At 36.9% G+C, this 19,875-nt stretch overlaps 1 protein-coding gene across 3 annotated transcripts in view; it reads left to right on the top strand.

Annotated features, from left to right (window-relative positions):
* Window positions 1–18,943, top strand: part of HEATR5A (HEAT repeat containing 5A) — a 69,810-nt gene extending 50,867 nt beyond the window's left edge. For 2 of the 3 annotated variants that reach the window (XM_076344997.1, XM_076344996.1), the window contains 14 exons: window positions 66–245; window positions 1,093–1,332; window positions 2,060–2,241; window positions 3,999–4,067; window positions 4,488–4,667; window positions 6,692–6,926; window positions 7,376–7,624; window positions 9,318–9,445; window positions 10,384–10,531; window positions 11,237–11,509; window positions 13,468–13,692; window positions 14,606–14,760; window positions 16,761–16,974; window positions 17,252–18,943. In XM_076344997.1, the coding sequence (XP_076201112.1) occupies window positions 66–245; window positions 1,093–1,332; window positions 2,060–2,241; window positions 3,999–4,067; window positions 4,488–4,667; window positions 6,692–6,926; window positions 7,376–7,624; window positions 9,318–9,445; window positions 10,384–10,531; window positions 11,237–11,509; window positions 13,468–13,692; window positions 14,606–14,760; window positions 16,761–16,974; window positions 17,252–17,553 (2,780 nt within the window). In that variant the 3' untranslated portion in view covers window positions 17,554–18,943. The remainder of the gene's footprint in view (window positions 1–65; window positions 246–1,092; window positions 1,333–2,059; window positions 2,242–3,998; window positions 4,068–4,487; window positions 4,668–6,691; window positions 6,927–7,375; window positions 7,625–9,317; window positions 9,446–10,383; window positions 10,532–11,236; window positions 11,510–13,467; window positions 13,693–14,605; window positions 14,761–16,760; window positions 16,975–17,251) is intronic. The other variant, XM_076344998.1, reaches the window with a different exon arrangement.
* The last annotated feature ends 932 nt before the right edge of the window (window positions 18,944–19,875 follow it).

Below are 19,875 nucleotides of genomic sequence, written 5' to 3'. Positions count from 1 at the left end.
TTCTGTGGTCTTTACTGCAGTTTTGTGATGTACAGCATTCAGCTCACAGACTTTGTTCTTAGCAGATGTTAACATCAGAGAAATAGGCCTGGAGGGGGCATTGCTGGGCTTGCTGGACAAAGAATTGGATCAAAGATTGTGCCAAGATATCAAAGAGACTCTGACTCATATGCTTACTTCAATGGCAGTTGAAAAGCTCTCTTTTTGGCTGAAGCTTTGTAAAGATGTTCTTGCTGCCTCAGCTGGTAAGTCCTAATACACTGTGTTTGAGAACACAAAATAAGGCCTGCAGCAGTACAGTATGTCGCTGAGGGAAAGTATTCCTGTTTCTTGAATTTTCACATTTATGAAGTGTATCATTGTCCTTCATATCGAAACACTGAACCCTTTAACTTAGTTCTTTCAGAAGGAATATGACTTTCTCCCTTCTGACTGCCTTTTCCCTATCGAACAAGTTTTTGTCAACATTTTAGTATGTCTTGCCTATTCATATTCTTGTTGATTTATAGTCCTAATGTTAACTTATTTCCATATCAGAAATGGAAATGCAGAATACATTTGAGCTTGCGCATCCTGTGGAAGTACCTACAAGAAAAATATTCAGACCTTCTCTTCTATTAATAATAGGAATGATGCAGACCTACTGTATCATAATGAAACTCCTGAGCAGATAAAATTAATTATTGTGCTGAATATTGGGGGGGGAATTTCTTTTCTTTTACCTGCAGTGCAGGAGGAAAACTTCTTGGATTTAGATTTTTTGATTTGGAAAGGTAATAGCTTCTAATGTGTCACACTTACTTTAAAAGGGTTTTTTTTTCTTTCACTTCTTTCACTGCAGTTCTTCATTTAATTTCGTGGTATTGATCTTGTCTTCCAGCAAGTAATATCAACCAAATGCAGACAGTTTTGTTACATTTTATTTTTAATTATAGCATTTACTTTAAGACACCAAGGTTGAAGGGAGTCATAGTGAGTTGGAGGCTAGAGATGGACTTTGAAGAGATTTTCTTATGAGTATTCCTGTAGTTTTCAGTTACAGTAAGAAAGAATATTACATTTCTTTTTTTTTTCCCCGTGTTCTAAATACAGATTTCAATACAGTAGCTTCAGTAGATACCACTCAAGAAGAGGAAACTGCCAAAGTGGATGATGCATCTGTATTAACGTCTGACAGCGATGAGAGGTTCCATCCTTTCAGTAATCCACGATGGTCTACCAGAGTTTTTGCTGCAGAGTGTGTTTGTAAAATTGTAAGCCAGTGTGAAAATGCAGGCAGTGCACATTTTGACATAACTTTGGCTCAGGAAAGAAAACAACGTGATTCAAGGGGTATGTGTTAAGCACTGAAAGAATTTCTCAGAATGCAAAATATGCTTAAAATAAATGTTAGCTGTTTGCATCTTAATGAAATTCATCATAAATTTGTTGTTTGTAATCATTGAAGCCTTTGATTACTCTGATTAGAAGCTTTTCTTTATTAAGGTGTAGAGCCATTTTTATTTGTCAAAATATTGGCGTATCACTGCAGCATTTACACTCACTTTCCTGGTTATAGTACCATGGCATACACGTAGGAAGCCATTGTTTCTGCATAAGCATTGGCAATCAGAAGTGATAGCTGGCACCAGCCTACAAAATCACAGTTTGGTATCTGGGAGTATGACTAAAAAACTCCACTTTTTTTTCTTTCCATAATTTGCATAATTACCAGTAGAAACACAGAGCTAGTTTTCAGTGCCTCTCTATGTTTACCTGGAGCTGTTTTCCTCAAAACTCTTTTAGAAAATCTGCCTCATACATAAAGATATTTATGCTTTATTCTAAGTACTTTTTTTTTTTACATTCAAATGGAAAGGAGCCTAGATCAGCTAACATAAGATGTCCAAGTAAGATTGTTGTATGTGTAAGCTGCCTTAAGTGAATCCTTGATATGTAGTAAGGTAAAGGGTAAAATATACATTTTAAAAATGTTGGGAGCAGTCTTGCAAAATATATTATGTCTAAAGCTAAACTTAATAAAACTGTTTTCTTTTTTTAATTTCTGTTTTCTCTTCAGATGACTTTTTGGTATTGCATTTAGCTGACTTGATCCGTATGGCTTTTATGGCCGCCACAGATCACAGTGATCAACTTCGTCTTTCTGGGCTTCAAACATTGCTAATTGTTGTTCGGAAGTTTGCAGCTGTTCCAGAACCAGAGTTTCCAGGTCATGTAATTCTGGAGCAATATCAAGCCAATGTAAGCACCATTGCTAATAACTTAGAAAAGTTTAGAGTTACAGTTAATCACTAAAAGAAATTTGCTTTTTGCAGTGCGTAGCACTAGAGTTCGGTTTCAGTTACTTTGTTACTGAAACTATTAATTTCTTCAGACTTAACTTCCTTAGAAAGCATCTTTTCAGTTGGTATATGTTTTAGCCCCAAAGTTTTTCAAGTTTCAGCGTTTTTCCCTCTTCTCTATTTGAATACAGCAAAAAGAAAATAGAACATCGGGGTTTTTTTGGAAAGCATTGGTTTCAAAGTGCAGAAGTATTGCAAGAAATATTAGGAACAACTATCATTTAAAACTCTGCTTAGAAATAAATAGCCTTTGCACACCAGAGATCACACTAGGAGATCTTGGTCAATAAATAAGCTAGAGGAGGTAAAAGCATGGATTGTACTCACAAGGCCTATTTCAGTTAAGTCTTGGTTGAGACCTACAGAAAAGATGTCCTGATCATTTTGCATCTCAGACTGCACTGCTATTAAATATGACAGGCAACTGTGTTAAGCCTTATCTGGCTCCCATTCTTCAATTTCTAGCAGGCATTGAATAAGTCAGATCACTTTCTCTCATAGACATGGAGAGATCCTGACACTGAAGACATCCTAACCCACTTTGATCTTGCTTTTGCCATTAGAATTCTATTCTACTGGCACTTCTTTGTGGGAAAGGAGAAGTGCCTTGATCTAGTCTGGAACTACCAAGGGAAACAAATACACCACCTGTCCTTGCTGTCCAAAACCATCAAGCAGGTCACAAGTAGAGCTAATAATTCTCCTTTTAACCTTCACTACCCTTAAAGTGTTTCTGCTAATACTATGCATAGATCTTCTCATCAACTGTTTCATAGAAGTTGAAGAGATGTGAAGCAGTTAAATATCTAATCGTCTTCTTGTCAGTTTTGATAACAATAACCAGAAATAGATGGATGTAGATATTCCATAGTTAAGTAATTGTTTCCTGAAATCTTGTTCAGAAGTTCCTTAAATGAAGTCTAAGCTTTAGGGGGGTCTTAAGAAACTGTCATTAATTGTCATTAAAAACAACTCCTCTTCACTTATTTTCACAAACTTGTATTTGTAGTACGTGTACTACACTTTGTACTTTCTTTTCAAAGAGCATCAGACTTAAGTCTGAGTTTTCAGATATCAGCTAAAGCAACAAGGGAAATTTTCATTAGCCTTTAGTGAAATAGCTTTCAACAGTGAGAGGAGGTGAAATCTCTGCAACCTGGTAAGTATATGTTTGTGTGTTCTTTAGGCAAATGGGGTTTGTGCTCTCCCCTTCTTTCACTTTGCAAAGTTGACCAACTTCAGCTGTTTGTTTCCTTAAATCTGTATTCTTTCTGAGTGAGGAATGAGTAAGGAAATGTCAAGTGTCTTGCAAGTCTTTCATGGTTTGGAACATGGTTTTTTCTTTTGAGGGCTTCTCATCAAGTCAAGAGTTCAGGAAGGAAGAGGTTTCTCTTTCAGTTTTAGACTGTGCAAAAAATAGAATCAACTTTGAAGACCTCTCTGAAAGAGAACCATGTCTTCAGTGTAAGCAAAACAAAACAGTAAAAGTATGATTGCAACTGTCTCCCTGCTCTTTAACCTCACCGAAACAGTCTGTGGAAAAATGAAAAGGAAACTATGCTTTATAATGGAAAACTGCAACAAAACCTGCTTATGAAAAGTAATTATTTAGTTAATTGTTCACTATGTATTAAATGTTGTATAACTTCTCTTTAGGTTGGAGCAGCACTTAGGCCTGCCTTTGCTCCCGAAACTCCTCCTGATGTCACAGCAAAAGCATGTCAGGCAAGTGTTGAAAATCAGAAGTCTTAGGTAATAGACCCTCTGAAATTTTCTTTTTGCTTGATACCCCACACAAGAAAAAGGAAATAAATCATCTAGCCTCAAATCCTCGATGCACACAAAATAATGTCACCCATGTTACCTCTATATTGTAACAACTCAAAGATTTTATGCACTTTAAAATCTTTTGAGAAACTTTGTAGCAGTTGATACTTTGGCTATTATTTATGACATCCCTCTAATGTTTTTGGCTTTCGTTACTTGTGTATACTAAACTGTAATGTCATTTAACATTGATTGTTATCCAAGAGTAACTGTATCTCAGTAGAAATTAAATCTGGTTTCTTAATTTTACAGATGGAAAAAAGAGTATCCAGTGGTGTTTTGCTCTTGTTTCTCATTATTTCTGTTTTACACCACTAGGTATGCAGTGCCTGGATAGCAAGTGGTGTAGTAAGTGATCTTAACGACCTTCGAAGGGTTCACCAGTTGCTTGTATCCTCTTTGGTAAAGGTGCAGGCTGGGAAAGAAGCACAAAGTCAACAATATAATGAAAGCACCTCAACTATGGAGATACTGGCTGTGCTTAAGGCTTGGGCAGAGGTTAGTCTAACAGCTCTGTAATGGTAGTCTTGATACCCGGTAGGTGAGTTAGAACCTTTCAGGCAGAATGGTTTCAGGAATTTCTTACATGCTTCATTATATAGAAGTTGCTGGTCCTTTGCTTTGCTTTGATACCTCTAAACAGTACATGACCTTTGTAAAGTTGACAAAAGCACTGCTAGTTAAACTGTTTGTATTATACTATACATTAAGAAATATGACTAGTACTTAAGAAATATGAATTTCTTAACATGTTCTAATATTTCAATATTCATTTTAAATTGGCGTGGTATAAATGGCTATGGTGATGGTCCACTGAACGTACCATTTTAAATAGGTGTCATTTTTCTCATTGTCTATTGGCATTTAATTTCTTACAGGTAGTTCCTGTAAGTTAACAATGTCAGTTCAGTACTGCATTGGCTAACTGCCTTAAAGTCAGCTCACATGAATGCCCGTTTTAATACATATAAATGCAAGGTTAGATATTCAAAAATAAAAAATCTGAAAAATGTATGTAATCTCTAGAAGGTGTGTCATAGAAAGCACTGATAACAACCTTGGATGCTGACGGTTGATAACCAGCTAAATATGAGCATGTTATGTAGTTAATATGATATTTCTGTGTATAACTAGGGAACTATTTTGAAGGAGAAAGCAGGCAATAGATAGCTTTTATGTGAACATTTGTAGAAAAACTTACCAACCTCTGGTGTCCATACTTGAGAAAGGATATTGGCAAAATAGGAAAGCCATTGGAGAAAAGCTAGCAAGAGGGAATAAAAATCTTGAAAACATGCTTACACCGACAGATTTAAGTAGATCAGTCTATTTAATCTGTTCAGGAAAAGATAAGGTGCTGTGATCAATTTAAAATTATTATATGGAGAAAAGGTTTTTAATGGCATATAACAATAACCTATCATTGGTCAGAATCTGAGACAAAATTCAGACTAGTTGTGAGGCTCAACTGTAAGAAGTGAAGGTCTGTAGATTGTTCCAGTCTATAATTAAGATCACTAGAAGTCTTCAAAGCAAACTCTGTATAACTTTCTACTGGATCTTGGATATGAGAAACTACAACAAAGTAAACTGGTGATAAGCTTTTGTGACCTATAATTTACAAATATTTCACTTAAGCCCTAGGCGGTTCCTTCTCACTTAGGATCTTACCTATTTCTTGTTTCCAGAATTTTAAGGAATTCCCCCATCCTGTGGCGGGGAGGAGTGAGAGAGGGGCTTGGTGGGTGCTTAGCCGCTGGCCTGGGTCAACCCACTACAACTAGCAAACTTGAAAAAGATACAGAAGTCATAATTGCAGGAGACGGATAGTCACAAAAGCTAACTTTAGATTAGTTGAACTGGTCTCCTATGTGTCCTTTATAGTTGAGGAGAAGAGCTTCCCTCCAGGGGCATTTTGGAGAGACTAAAGAGGGCTGCTGGTCTGAAACATTCTCAAGCCTATCTTTTTCGATAACTAGAGAGGCATCTAGGGAAATTAACGTTCTCACATTGAAGTTAACCTACTGATGGTGACACCCAAAGTTTGCAAATGATGCAAGACTGTACTCTTCATTCTTTACTGCTAACACAGAGTAATACATAGTTTTGAGAAGTTGGTTGCAAGTGCAATATACCACTTCAGTTAAAAGAAGATTTAGAAATTATTTGACTGTGGTTTCAGGATCATGATTATAGGTATATTATTTGATAATGAGTTCTTCAGTCTTGTAGCTGTAACTGTAACAGGGTTTGATGGTTAGAAGCTGAAGCTGGACAAGTAATATTAATTTTTAGGAGCAGGGAAGTTAGGTTTCCCTTTATTTGGACTCGCATCAAGATTAGCTGGGAGAGTGGATTCAGAAGGTTTAGAAAATAAGTGTTTGTTCACCCATGCCTGCTGGACTTGAAGCAGGAATAGATTCTAGGAAACCTCATGCCCGTTCAACAGGCAGTCATGCTAATCATCACAGTAGTTTTCCAAGTGTTAATATTTGTAAATCTCTCTCCAAATATATGAACAGGTTTACATAGTTGCAGTTGAAAAGCAGAAAAATCAAAGTGATGCACACAATCACTGTTTAAAAATAGCAAACTCTGCAGAAGAAAGCTACGGAGAGGTAACATCTTCAGCCAGTGGACTTCTGGACTTAGTACAGGCAGATCTTGGAACACTGAGCAAGCTCTGGCTTGCTGCACTTCAGGATTTTGCTCTCTTAACTTTGCCTTCAGAATATGCATCGCAACTACCTGCTGAAGGTAAGGCAGCAAATCAGTTGTATTTTCATAAGTCACTTGTAAGTGCACATCATTAATGTCCTAGCTGACTTGTCTTAAGATCACAGTAAGATTAAATTGTATAGGGAATACACATACTTGTGTACCTATCTAAAGAGAAAGACTGCTTTTGAGAACAGAGGTTTCACTGATGTGAAAAGTAGTTTGTTTGGTATTCATGTTTGTTGGGTAATTTTATGGTTGAAAGAAGAAAAAGGTAATTGTATTGGATTCTATCCGGATAAATCTAAATGCAGTGCCCTCATTAGCCTGAATTTTAATATTGAACATTAAAAAAAAAAAAAAAAGTCATACATAAAATACGATAAATATAATTTCCATAAAAAGAAGAATCCCCTTCTATAAGAATGAGAAAATACGGTAGTTGAAAACAAATGACATCCTTAAAACCGTAACTTCTCTTCTTGTAGGTGGTACATTTTATACAGCAGAGACAATTGAAAATGCCAGACCTCATTACTACAACTCCTGGGCACTGATACTTTATGCTACAGCATTATGGCTTACTAGCACAGGTTTCATCGTCGTTGATCCAGATGAAGGAGTTACTAATCTCTCCAGACCTGTCACCCCAACTACAATGTGTCAAGATTCTTCTACCAGGCCCTTGGTGAAATCTCCTGAGGATGTGAATACGGACAGATTTCATCTTATCTTGGGTTAGTGAGTGCATAATCTGTCTAGATGCTGTAACCCAAAATGTAATTTTTAATAGATAAAACTGTTAGCAAACAAATATTTAATTACTCACATTTAACTCCATCATTGAATATTGCATCTCATAGAAAAATATACGGTCAGAAGAATTTTAAGTCCTAGTGAGAAAATTGTGGAGCGTTTTCCCAAATGTGGTAGAAAAAACACTCAGTGTGAGCTAAACAAGTCCTAAACAAGCGCTTACTGCTCTGCTCATAAACATGCAAGTTCAAGAGTGGATTATATTGCGGTTGTAGCACTACAATTACAGAGTGTACGGTTTAGCATCACTGAAGTACAGCTTTACATCACAGAATAATGTGTAGGTTGGAAGGGTCTTGTGGAGGTCATCTTGTCCACCACCTCCTGCTCAAGCAGGGCCACCTAAAGCCGGTTGCCCAGAACCGTGTCCAGATGGCTTTTGAGTATCTCCATGGATCGAGACTCCACAACCTCTGTGCGCAACCTATGCCAGTGCTCAGTCACCCTCCCAGTAAAAAAGTGTTTCCTTAAGTTCACATAAAGCTCTGTTTAAGCCTCCGCTACTGCAGAGGCTAATCAGGCAGTTGAATTCAGTCCCAGTTCTCTAAGTTTACACAATTAGGCATTTCTGGTTGTATTTTTTTTTTCTTTGGTATCTCTTTCGTATCCTTCTTTTGTAATCCCTTTTTGGAATGGGTTTGTATGACCCAGATGCATATGGCTTCTTTTGAATCCCAGTCTTCCTGCGCAGAGCCAGCTTCCTTTGGAACTCCATTGCTCCCTCAGTTAAAAGTGGGACCTCTGATACAAAAGCTGCTCGTTTCCCCTGCTTCCTATACTACTGGATTAGTGCTTCAAATTTCATATACTTTACCATGGACACCTGGCTTGTTTATTCTGCTTCTGAACATATTCCACTTGTTCATTTTCACTTCCTACAGAGAAACTGAAAGAACTTTAAAACAGGGACACTTCCTGTTGCACAGCTGTTCTTTAGTGTACATTGATCAGTTTCCCAAGTCATCTCACATTTTGGAATTACAGCTGTGCAACTGGGATGAGAATATGGATCACAGTTTATATGAAGTTTATCTCCAATGTCATAAAATCATCTGAAGAATCCTGAAAGCTCAGAAAAAAAGTGATTGTTTTTATCTGCTCTAGGATTTGCAAGCTTAGGCTTCATGTAATTTACTTATTGCTGGTCATCCAATTGTGGTAGCTGCGATCTTTAGCGTTTTTGTAAAAGGGGAAGATAAAGCCTCAGCCTTTGAGTTTGTGAACTGTCATTACTTTCTCCATTATTTTCTTCTATTACATAAATCAGTGTGATTAGGCAAATATTCTGCTATATACTCATTATGAATTGTCTGCCTATTCATTGGACCTAGAGTTCAGTGTTTTACTCAGAAATTGCTCTATTTTTTATTTATTTATGTTAATAGCCAGTTATAATTGTGTCTTGTACTGTCTAGAAGCTGAAGTTCTTTCATTGTTTTGAGGGAAATAGAGGTCTTGCCCCAAGATATTAGCAATAGAAGATGGATTCACTTAATATAAAATGCAAATGCTATTTCTATGTCTGCTCAACCTACTGTTAGGTTACTTAGTAATTGACAAAATTACTTCTTCAAATTTCAAGCACATATGGGTTTTTTCTTCTGATGCTTACAGGAATTAGTGTGGAATTTCTCTGCTCTCCTCGATCAGATGAAGCAATGGAGAACATTATTGCCTGTTTACGTGCCCTACAGGCACTCTTCGAAGTTCCATGGCCGAGGTCTAAAATAGGTGGTGATCAGGTAATGTCTTAATGATCAAAAGCCCCCCAGAATTAAGGCATAATTTTAGTTTGAACAGTATCTCTACTCTCTATTGTATATCCAGGAATCTTCAGCACATAAGTAGTAGGTGAATTACATGCTTTACCAAAATCCAAAGCTGTAGAGGGAGGAGAGAAAAAGAGCACAACATGGAACCTGTAAGAAGACAGTGAGGGGCAGAGGACTTGAGGACATTTCGTCAGGAAGGAGTAATTAGATGAGTAGGATGAGAGCCAGGTAAAGACAGAATTCCAGAAAAAAAAGTTCTCTTACTCTCTCTGTCAAGGGACAGTTCAATTAATTTTGTTGTAAATATTGAAGATGATAAAAGGAAACTGGACAAAAGCAGTGGTATTAATAAAAAAAAAAAAAAAATTAAAAAAAAAAAAAGCAAAACCAAAAAACCACAACACACCGATGATCCTAAAAAGAAGTAATAACTTCAAAATTCCTTTTTTTTTTTTTCTTTAAATTAAGCTTTATACCATCCTGTGTGCCATGCAATTGTCTAATACAGCAAAAGTGATAAAGCCTGTGGACATGCCCAAGTTCTGCTGACTATTGGTGCTCTCCAAGGAAATGCATATGCTGTAGGAGGGATACAGTGTAGTATCCCCACCTTCAAGAGTTAAACAGGCATAAGATGAAGATTACTAGGGTTTTTTTTAGTAGTTTTAAGTGCCTTATCTCTAAATTACCGTGATTACTGTTTTGTTGGGAGAATTGAGCAGGACTGCTGCTACTGGGAGCTAGGAGCTAGATGTTGAAGAAAATGCCAACTCCTGTGATTGTATCGGTTATACTGTGTTCCTTAGTGAGATTAATAAGAGTAATACTGTTGGCTTTAGCAAGTATTAACAAGTTTCTAAAATTCCTGCATTAAAATGGGGCTATATTAACCATTTTTCTTACTGTAGGAGTTGAGTGTAGAGCTGCTGAACGTTTTGCATCGACTGATACTGACCAGAGAATCGCCTGATATTCAGCTTGCTGCCCTTGAAGTGGTTCGGCTGATTCTTTTTGCAGCTCAGGAGCATGTGAAGGAAAAGCGGAGAAGTGCAGAAGGTACAGTAATGTATGAGATGTTGAATACACATTATCAGGGTTAAAGCATTTCTTTCTTGCAAAACTGGATTCTTGAAGGTGATATTCCAAGATGCATCTTAATTGAAGTGTTTCACAGTTGGTGACTAATCCTGGTTTACTTAAGTCAGTCCAGGTGCCTGACATAAGAAATTGGGGTGGTATGATAGATTGTAGGTGGTTTTGGTGGTGACTAGAGGGCATGAAGTGAGGAGGAAAACTAGAGAAACTGCAGTGGGGATCGTCTTGTGTGGTGTCAGGGAGGGAGGAGTCCTAGTGAAAAGTTGGGATCCGCTGCAGTAGAGCAACAGAGAGGCTCAGCACACACAGCTGTTACAAGCCAGACTCCACTAGTTACTCTGATTGTAACTTCCTAAAGTTCATTTTCTAAAGGAAAAAACTGGAAGAAGAATCAAAACACTTATATCGGGTGACATCTTACTGGCATGGTGCCTCAGCACGTTGTATGTCTAAATCTATTGCACACACTTTTGCCTTTTGACAATCAGTGCATAGTTTGCTTATTCAGAAGGATGGATGTTTGCCAATAGACCTTTGAATACATATGCATGCACATATATTTGTATCAAGATTGTCACTTGGTGATGAAACATTCTTAAGTAGTAAACTTTTTGGAAACAAGGTACAGCCTGCAGATTTCCGCCATATTTCTTCTTTTTGTTTTAGTTGATGATGGTGCTGCAGAAAAGGAAACATTACCAGAATTTGGAGAAGGCAAAGATACAGGAGGACTGGTGCCTGGGAAATCATTAGTCTTCGCAACACTGGAGTTGTGTGTTTGTATTCTTGTCAGACAGCTTCCCCAGCTCAACCCTAAATTAACTTGTAGCCCTGCAGTTCAGTCTGGAAAACATCTGTTATTGTCAGAAGATGGAAGTAGACTGGTGGCAGCAGCATTAGTTATTCTCTCTGATGTTCCTGCAATCTGCTCTCCTGAAGGTATGCTATTTCATCACAAGAAAAGATTAATGAAAGAATATTGGGCTCTTCTGAGCTCCCTTGTTATTACCTAATTTTTTCAGCTGGATAAATCTGGCAGCAAGTTTTGTTGATTTGCTTGTGACAATTTCCTGTTCTAATTATTTTTTTGACTGTCAGATTACAAAACAAGTTACAAAACTGAAGCAATTAAAGGAGTAGTTTTTCTTTTCCTCCCACATGTAGCAGTGCAATTAATAGATTCATTTTGTACAGGGAAGTATACAATAGCTACATGATTATATTCTACTTGAATTGTCTATTCTGGAATTTATAATGCAGACATAAATTAAATTTAAGAGGGAAATGTATCATGTTACCTTTCACTAAAAGCCATCATTTGAACATTAGGAAACCGCTGTAAGGAGTTACAGTTGATTTCTCAGATTAGTTGACTTTTACCTATAATTCACTTTGGATTCACTCCAAACTTTAAGATGGTTCTGCCCCGCCACCCCCCAATATCATATTCATACGTATGATCTTTCAGTACTGTTACAGCCACACCTATAAACCATTTCTGCCCTACTCCTCTGTTCCCACCCTAGATATCTGTGTTACACCTTATGCAAATTTTTGCATTTACCAGCCCTGGAAATTTCTTCTTTTTTCTTAATTTGTTCTCTGTTACAAGATTCTTCTTTGGGGGATAGCATACTCCAAATGGAATAGTAGGCAGTTCTTCCTATCGTTGTAGGGTGATGATATGATTTCTCTTTTCCATCTACCGCTCATTATTTATCAGTTCAAAGCAAAAGGAAACAAACGTAGCATCACTTAGATCTGAGGGCAGCTATCATGTATGAAAAATAATCTGTGATTTTTCTTTTCTCCCTGTAGTTCTTTTTGTCTTTAGCTGTTCAAGTTATTCCACAAACTAGCAGCTTGCAGGATCAGACCAGATGAGATGTTTACACTAGAGAAGTTAAGCATTTAAATCTTTAGGTGAAAAACATAAGCATTTTGCTGATTAGGGAAGGACATAAGCATATTAAGCCATATGCTTAACTCTGTGCTTTGCTGAATCAGAACTTAAGATGGGAGCAACACATAAGTATGCCGGTTGCTAGATTGTCTCCAATGTGTGCAGAATTCTGTATTACTGTTAGATTCAAAGACATAAGAAAAATGTCTTATAGCAAAACTGCTATGCCAAGTTACTCCTGTGATTTTTTTTAATATTTTTTTTAAGAGTTTCTTATTCTGACAGGTCAACTGTCAGATTCTCGGGGAGAGCTGAAGATCTGTTCAGTAGGCTGTGGGACAATCTGCTTCTCTCTCTTCCAAAATATTTGTTAGAGTTTTTTTCTTATAATTCTAGGAATTTTTGTTATGCATTTTTAGTCTGAGATCCTCTTCTTAATCTTACTAAATTCTTGACTTTAGCGATTTTCTGGAGCAATGACATCCTTGGCTAACTACACATCATGTGGGAGAAGTATTTCCTCTTACCAGTTTTGAAATTACCCCCTGTTAATTTCCTTCGCTGTATTGTCTTCATTGCAAAATATGCTTAGATGCTCATAATTTGTTTTCTACTATTCAGTACTTTGTATACTTCTATAGCTTCTCTTCTTCCACTCCTCAGCGGTTCTGATCTTTCTGTCCTTGCTTTTCTCTGAACACGACATAATTCCACGCTTTATATAATAAAATCATCAAGGAAAAGAAATACAATGCTAATTTAAAAGGGGAAAAGGTTTAACTTCACTTAAACAGTCTGACTCCACGTTTGCTATAGCAAGTAACGTGATATTTCAAATCTTTCTCCAAATTACCAGTGCCTCCATTCACATAGGTGATTAAAAATGATAAATTGTAAATAAAGAGAATCCAAGAAAACTGCTTCAATTTTTTTTAATGTAAAAGGTACCTGAATTTTTTTAACTTCTGTGAAATTAATTTGCTTTGTTTTACAGGAAGTGTTTCAGTTCTTCCTACGATCTTGTACCTAATTATTGGAGTACTTAAAGAAACTGCTGTGAAATTGCGAGATGGCCAGTTACCTTTGACGGTTGCTGCATCTCTACAAGCTCTTAAAGGACTCTTGTCTTCTCCAATGGCTCGAGCAGAGAAGAGTCGGACTGCTTGGACTGATCTTCTACGTAGTGCTTTGGTCACAGTGCTTAACTGTTGGGATCAAGGTAAGCACAAATTTTGGGCTTGTGTGTTTAAAACAAAACAAAACAAAAAATGTTTGGGTGAAAGGTTTGGTTTTATTTAAATTAAATTCATGCACATCTTAAAAAAAAGACTAATATCTCAGTCACAGGAGAATTAGTTAGCTACCAAGTACTGTTGAAACTATAGTGCAATCTTGTCACTACACTTCATATGAGAAGTCATCGTCTGTAAAGGTATAAATGTGGGATTGCAGGCTTACCCCTGTATTACGTAGTGCCACAATGTAGTTACATGGTACAGTGCAATAAACAGGAGTTACGGCTTCCATGTACAGTTGAGCATAAAAGACAGCTGTACCGCATGCAGGTTCTCCACAAAGAATTAGTGTCCGTATTGAAGCAAAGGGTATTAAAAGAGTAGTTCAAGAAAAAATATTTTTGTCTTAAGGTTAGTTTTCTGTGTGCTGCATCTTCAACTTCCCAAGACTGTAGTACTTTTATCATTCCTTGTGTTTAATATCTAAGTTGTAATTTGTTGTTGGAACTTTTGTTTATAGTGCTGGATTTTTAAGTTATAGCAAAGAATACGTGTTCTTAACGCAAATTTTATATTATTCTCAAAATAGGTTGTACCCTAATATGTCATACCAGCTCTTCAAAGATATTTATTGTACTTTATACAGAGGAACAATGGAATAGGAGTATGCTCTTATTTCTAAATATGCATATAACCACCCCTGAATTCCCATTTTGGCCTTGGCTTTTATTACAGTAAAAGTCCATATCAGTGCATCAGAGTGTGTCATGTATTTGAAAAAAAGAGATTCCTAAAGAAACGTAGACATTGATATTTCTATTCCACCTCTTCGTAACACTTGAATTCATAGAATTACTTTTTAATCCAAATCTAACAGACTGCTTGCTTTATTGATAGTAGATGGGCTTCTCCAAGAATTCGATGAAGTTAGCCTGCTTACTGCTATTACAGTATTTGTTATGTCTACCAGTCCAGAAGTTACTACCGTAGAGTGCCTTCAAAAGCGTTGTATCGAGAAGTTTAAAATAACACTTGACTCAAAAGATCCTCTTGTAAGTACTGCTGAAGTTATAAGAATATCAGTATCATATTAAATGGATTTTAGCTTATTTTCTGTTCAGTTGTCTCACTTGTCCTGTGTGTTGATTCCAGTTAATTCTGTCCTGACTATATCTGTTGTATTTTAAAACACAGTTTGAACAAGTTAGCAAAAACATGTCCAGCGGTGCATTTTATCATTTTTCATTCTGTATACAAGTCTGTATTCCTATGATTTATTTTTTTTATTGCATCAGACTCAGAGCTTTATATATTGATAAGTACGTGATACAGTCGTGTAGTTTTTCAGGCACCTGTTTCATTTTATTTGTTCATTTTATCTTCAACACACAGATCTATCTTTTGCACAGGAAATCCCTCAGCTGTGGGTCTTTGGGAGCTGGAGCAAGTACCACTACATAACTTCTACTGTCCCATAAGCATCAGCTCCTGGCCACTGCTGGAGGCAGCATATTGAACTAGATTAATGCTTTGTTCTGACCTAGTATAAATATTTTTATGTAGTTCCTTTAGACTGTAGTGCCACAGTTCATCTGTTACTATTCTTCTTCTAAAAAACCAACATATCAGGAAAAAAAAATTGTATTTATTATCATTGCAAATACAAATGGCTTTTCTAGGGATTGGGACTTCCTCACTCTGAAAGTCCAGCTCTGAAAATAACATGCATTAGATTTCATGTTTGTGAGAATTCACTGTAAACTGGTTTTCTTGCATCTTCTCCATATATATTCATGTAGTAACAGAAGATGAAACAAAGTTACCTTTACTTGAGGAATAGCTGTAAGAAAGTACTTTTTTTATATATTAATACATTTCTAGTATTATAAACACTAGTTTCCACTGATAGGAAACTGGGGATGCCAAATATGACTGCAGGAAAATGGTAGTATGCATTTGTAAATTTTATCCAACTGTTTAGGCATCTGAGCCTTTCAGAAATTATGTAGGAACTTGACAGTTTCAGTCCTATTGACTTCCAATGACATGCAAGCTACTGCGTCATTTGAGGCTTTTTAAAATTGTGCCTAAAGTTTGACAGAGGTAATGCTTACCTTTTAAGCACCTATTTTCAGTCAGCTGTATTTGTGCAAAAGAGTATATTTTCAAAACAGTACTAAGACATAAACTTCACACAAAAATAATATTTTTTTCCTTAACTCAAAAATGTAGGAAGATGTAGGACTCGGTGGAAAGAAACAGGAGGCATGATCTAGTTTCTCTCAATAATTTGATTACAAGTTATAGTGCTCCTATAAAGTATTATGTGTTAGCAGCCTGCAACCTGATGAATTTTCAAGGTGTGAGACGCTGTTGTGGTTTAACCTGGTAGGCAGCTGAACACCACACAGCCGTTCGCTCACTCCTCGCCCTCCCCCAATTGGGATGGGGGAGAGAATCGGGGGCGGGGAGGAGTAAAATTCATGGGTTGAGATAAAGACAGTTTAATAGGACAGAAAAGGAAGGGATAATAATAATAATAACAACAACGATAAAAGAATATACAAAGCAAGTGATGCACAGTGCAATTGCTCACCACCTGCTGACCAATGCCCAGCCAGTCCCCCAGCAGCGGCCCCCCCGGCCAGCTTTCCCCAGTTTATGTACTGAGCATGACGTCACATGGTATGGAATGTCCCTTTGGCCAGTTGGGGTCAGCTGTCCTGGCTGTGCCCCCTCCCAGCTTCTTGTGCACCCCCAGCCTTCCCAGTCGGTAGAGCATGGGAAGCTGAAAAGTCCTTGACTAGTGTAAGCACTGCTCAGCAACAACTAAAACATCGGTGTGTTATCAACTTTGTTCTCATCCTAAATCCAAAACACAGCACTGTACCAGCTACTAGGAGGGAAATTAACTCTATCCCAGCCAAAACCAGGGCAGGCACGTTTTGCCCCCTCCCTAAAACTTTGTCTGACAAGCTGTGAGTTTTAAAACACTCTGACATGTATTTTTAAGTATAACACTTTGTAACTGCAAATTTCATTTTCCCTTTAGGTACAGTGTAAGTGCTACCAGCTGCTGCACTCCATCTTTCAGCATCCAAACAAAACTGTGTCATATCCTTATATTCATGCTTTAGCACCATCCATTGTGGGAAAACTGCAGGAAACAGAAAAAGTAAAACCTGAAAATGCTGCTGAACTTCAGGTCATTCAGGAGGGAATAAAGGTGGTTACAGCTCTTACAGCCACTGCTGAGGAAGAGCACCGTAAGTTACTTCCATTACTAGTATCCAAAGCATTAGACATGCTGAAAGTTGCCGTAAGTAACAAATTAAAACACAATGACCACTAGGAATCCAGTCCTGAACACTAACTGCTAACAAAATTGCTAACAAGAATGTTGGTTCTTTTTACTGTAAAGTTCAAGTAACATTTGCAGCTTTATAGTTTGTGTTAAATGTTAACTTAGAGAAATACTTCCAGTTAGAATTTGAAGCTGTTTTTAAAAAGTGTGTGTTTAAGTTGTGTTTTCAATGTTTACAGGTGCTCATTTGGTGGCCTGCCTTCTTCCCATCCTTATTTCCTTTCTTTTGGATGAAAACACCCTGGTTTCTGCTACAAACTGGGCAAAAAATCTACATGAGTTTGCTTTGCAAAATCTGATGCAGATTGGTCCACAGTACTCCTCAGTTTTTAAAAAACTAATGGCTTCCTCTCCAACTATGAAAGCCAGGCTTGAGTCAGCTGTAAAAGGCAATCAAGAAAGCATCAAAGTGAAGACTGCTAAACATGCAAAGAATCCTGGGAAAACTTCAAGCATTCAGCTAAAGACCAATTTTCTTTGAAGTCTCATGTTGTCATTTTACGCACTTCAATATCAACCGCAAAAAACGTCCCTTTCAATTTCTAATCAGAGTAGGATCGCGAGGAGTTGATCTCATATATTTCAGTTTGCACTGAAGTATTACAGAAAGTTTTTAAGAGAAAGCAAATCTCTAGATAACTTTCTTTTAGTGTAAGACTTCTTCAACGTCTCTAAACACTATGAATAAATCTATCAGAGGTCATCTAATCTGTATTTTTGGGTTATTTTGGACTAAAATACCAGAAATACACATGCCTATATTAAAAAAAGTATAGTGTACTTTACCATAGATATATTTAGGAGCAGCCCACACTTAGCCATTAAGTAAAATTAATTCTGTTTTAAATCGATGTTTGTCAAAAATAAATCCAAAAACCAATCAGGGTAACTTAATTGGGACATAAATTTACTTGCAGGTTGTAATCTATCCTAATTACTAATTTAACACACTGCATCATTACGTAAACAGATTAAATATCCTCGTAAGCCTTACAGTAGATTATTGTTGATCTCAAAAAATTCAACTCAATACAGGTAATATTGATAGCTTTAACCCTAATAACTTCTTGAGCCGGCCGAGATTGAACAAATGCTGTGGAATACAGCTTTACAATGCTTCTTCACTGAGGACTCCGTAGTGAAGCTTTACACAGTGGGACTATTATGCATATGTAAGTATTTGCAGGCTTGGTGCCTTGCTGCTTGACATAGTCTCACTTTTCAGGACGTATACTTGTGTTAATTTTGTATTAGGCTAGCCAGGCAATTGAAGCTTACATATCTTGTCCAGGATAGGACAGCAATTTTAATATACTGTGCCTCGATTCAGACATCTGCTCTATCTGGATGTATGTTTCCTGATCTTTAAATGATCGGTTATATATACGTGTAACTCACCTAAATTAATGTATCTCTGCAATGAGAGATGGACATATTTGAAGTCAGCTTGTCTTGTGTCAAATAAAGTGCAACAAACTCATAGTAAGGAGTATTTAATTAACATTTTTATCAAGGAACATATTTTAATATAGAAGAATAACTGTCAAAATTGCAATGGCTATAAAGTATTTTCTACATATAGTGTATTGACTTCTTTCTTAATACCAGTATTATCTAAACCAAACACTGTCAAACTGAGGATCGTATTTCCTTCTTGCATCTAATTACTTAAAAAAAAAGAAAGAAGGAAAAAAAAGATTTACAGAACTGAGAAACACACCGTGACTCAGGAAAAGTGTGATGTACTGTATTTTATTATAAGTTTTGTATATAAATATAATTGTAAATTGTACAGATTTAACCATTTGACCAAAGTTCTAACAATTCGTTTTTCTAATTTACATAAATAAAGCTAATTTTCTTCACTTTAAGATTTGTCTTAGTCATTTTACCCGATAGCAGAGGAGCTCTAAGGACTTCCATAACAAAGAAAATGTTTGTGTGCTGCCACAAGGAAACTAGTAAGAAATGTTTGGGCTGGATGCACCAAGGTCTGTGACTTGACATTGCAGGTCTTCCTCTGTTCTGTATAGCAGACTGGGTATGTAAGTAGGACCAGGGAGATAGACTTTATATGTGTAAATACCTGTTCTGTGCCAGATGCTGAAATGTGTGAACTATGGGAGGATGGTTGAGATACCTTCCATCTTTCCCCAGAGCACCAGAAGTTCTTTCTTTGTTCCACCTCTTCATTGAAGTCAGATCTGTAGTTGTTGGCTGTGTTGAAAGGGAGTTACATTAAATTTGGCAGTTACTCATCTTTATCTCATTAGTAATTTTTTATCTCATTATTTTTCCCTTCAAGGTTTACTGGGTACATTCCCTTTCCCCTCCCCCCACCCCCCCCTCCCCCAGGCCACTTCTGGATAATCAGAGAGATTCTTATGGGACTTAAAAACTTTTAAATGAAACTCATGTCATGTTTACTACCAAAGTGGCCAAAAATATTGCTGAGAAAGTTAGCTGCTACAATAAGTATATGTGGCTACTTGTTTCGTTTTCTGTAATGTATAAGGACAGCATTAACCTTTTTTTCACTAACATTTTTAAATGTTGATAATACAATCTGATTAAATCCTACTTTGCTCAAAAACTTTTAAGAAGCATGCCCAAGTTGCAAGAACACCAAGCAAAGCTGTTAAAAGCCAAAAATTAAAGTTTAGAAGAGCTTAGTCCTAGATTTCTTGAGGATCTCATTGTAGTAGCTCCCACCTCAGTCACTGAGAAGTGCCATGATTATGTGATTTGATGGTTCTTGGTCAAGTCTTGTAGCCACATGTGGAAAAGCACCATTTTCAACATA

This window comes from Aptenodytes patagonicus, chromosome 7, assembly GCF_965638725.1.
Source record: "Aptenodytes patagonicus chromosome 7, bAptPat1.pri.cur, whole genome shotgun sequence".
NCBI lineage: Eukaryota > Metazoa > Chordata > Aves > Sphenisciformes > Spheniscidae > Aptenodytes > Aptenodytes patagonicus.
The sequence above is the reverse complement of the archived record's forward strand: the minus strand, read 5'-3'. Positions and strand labels throughout refer to the sequence as shown.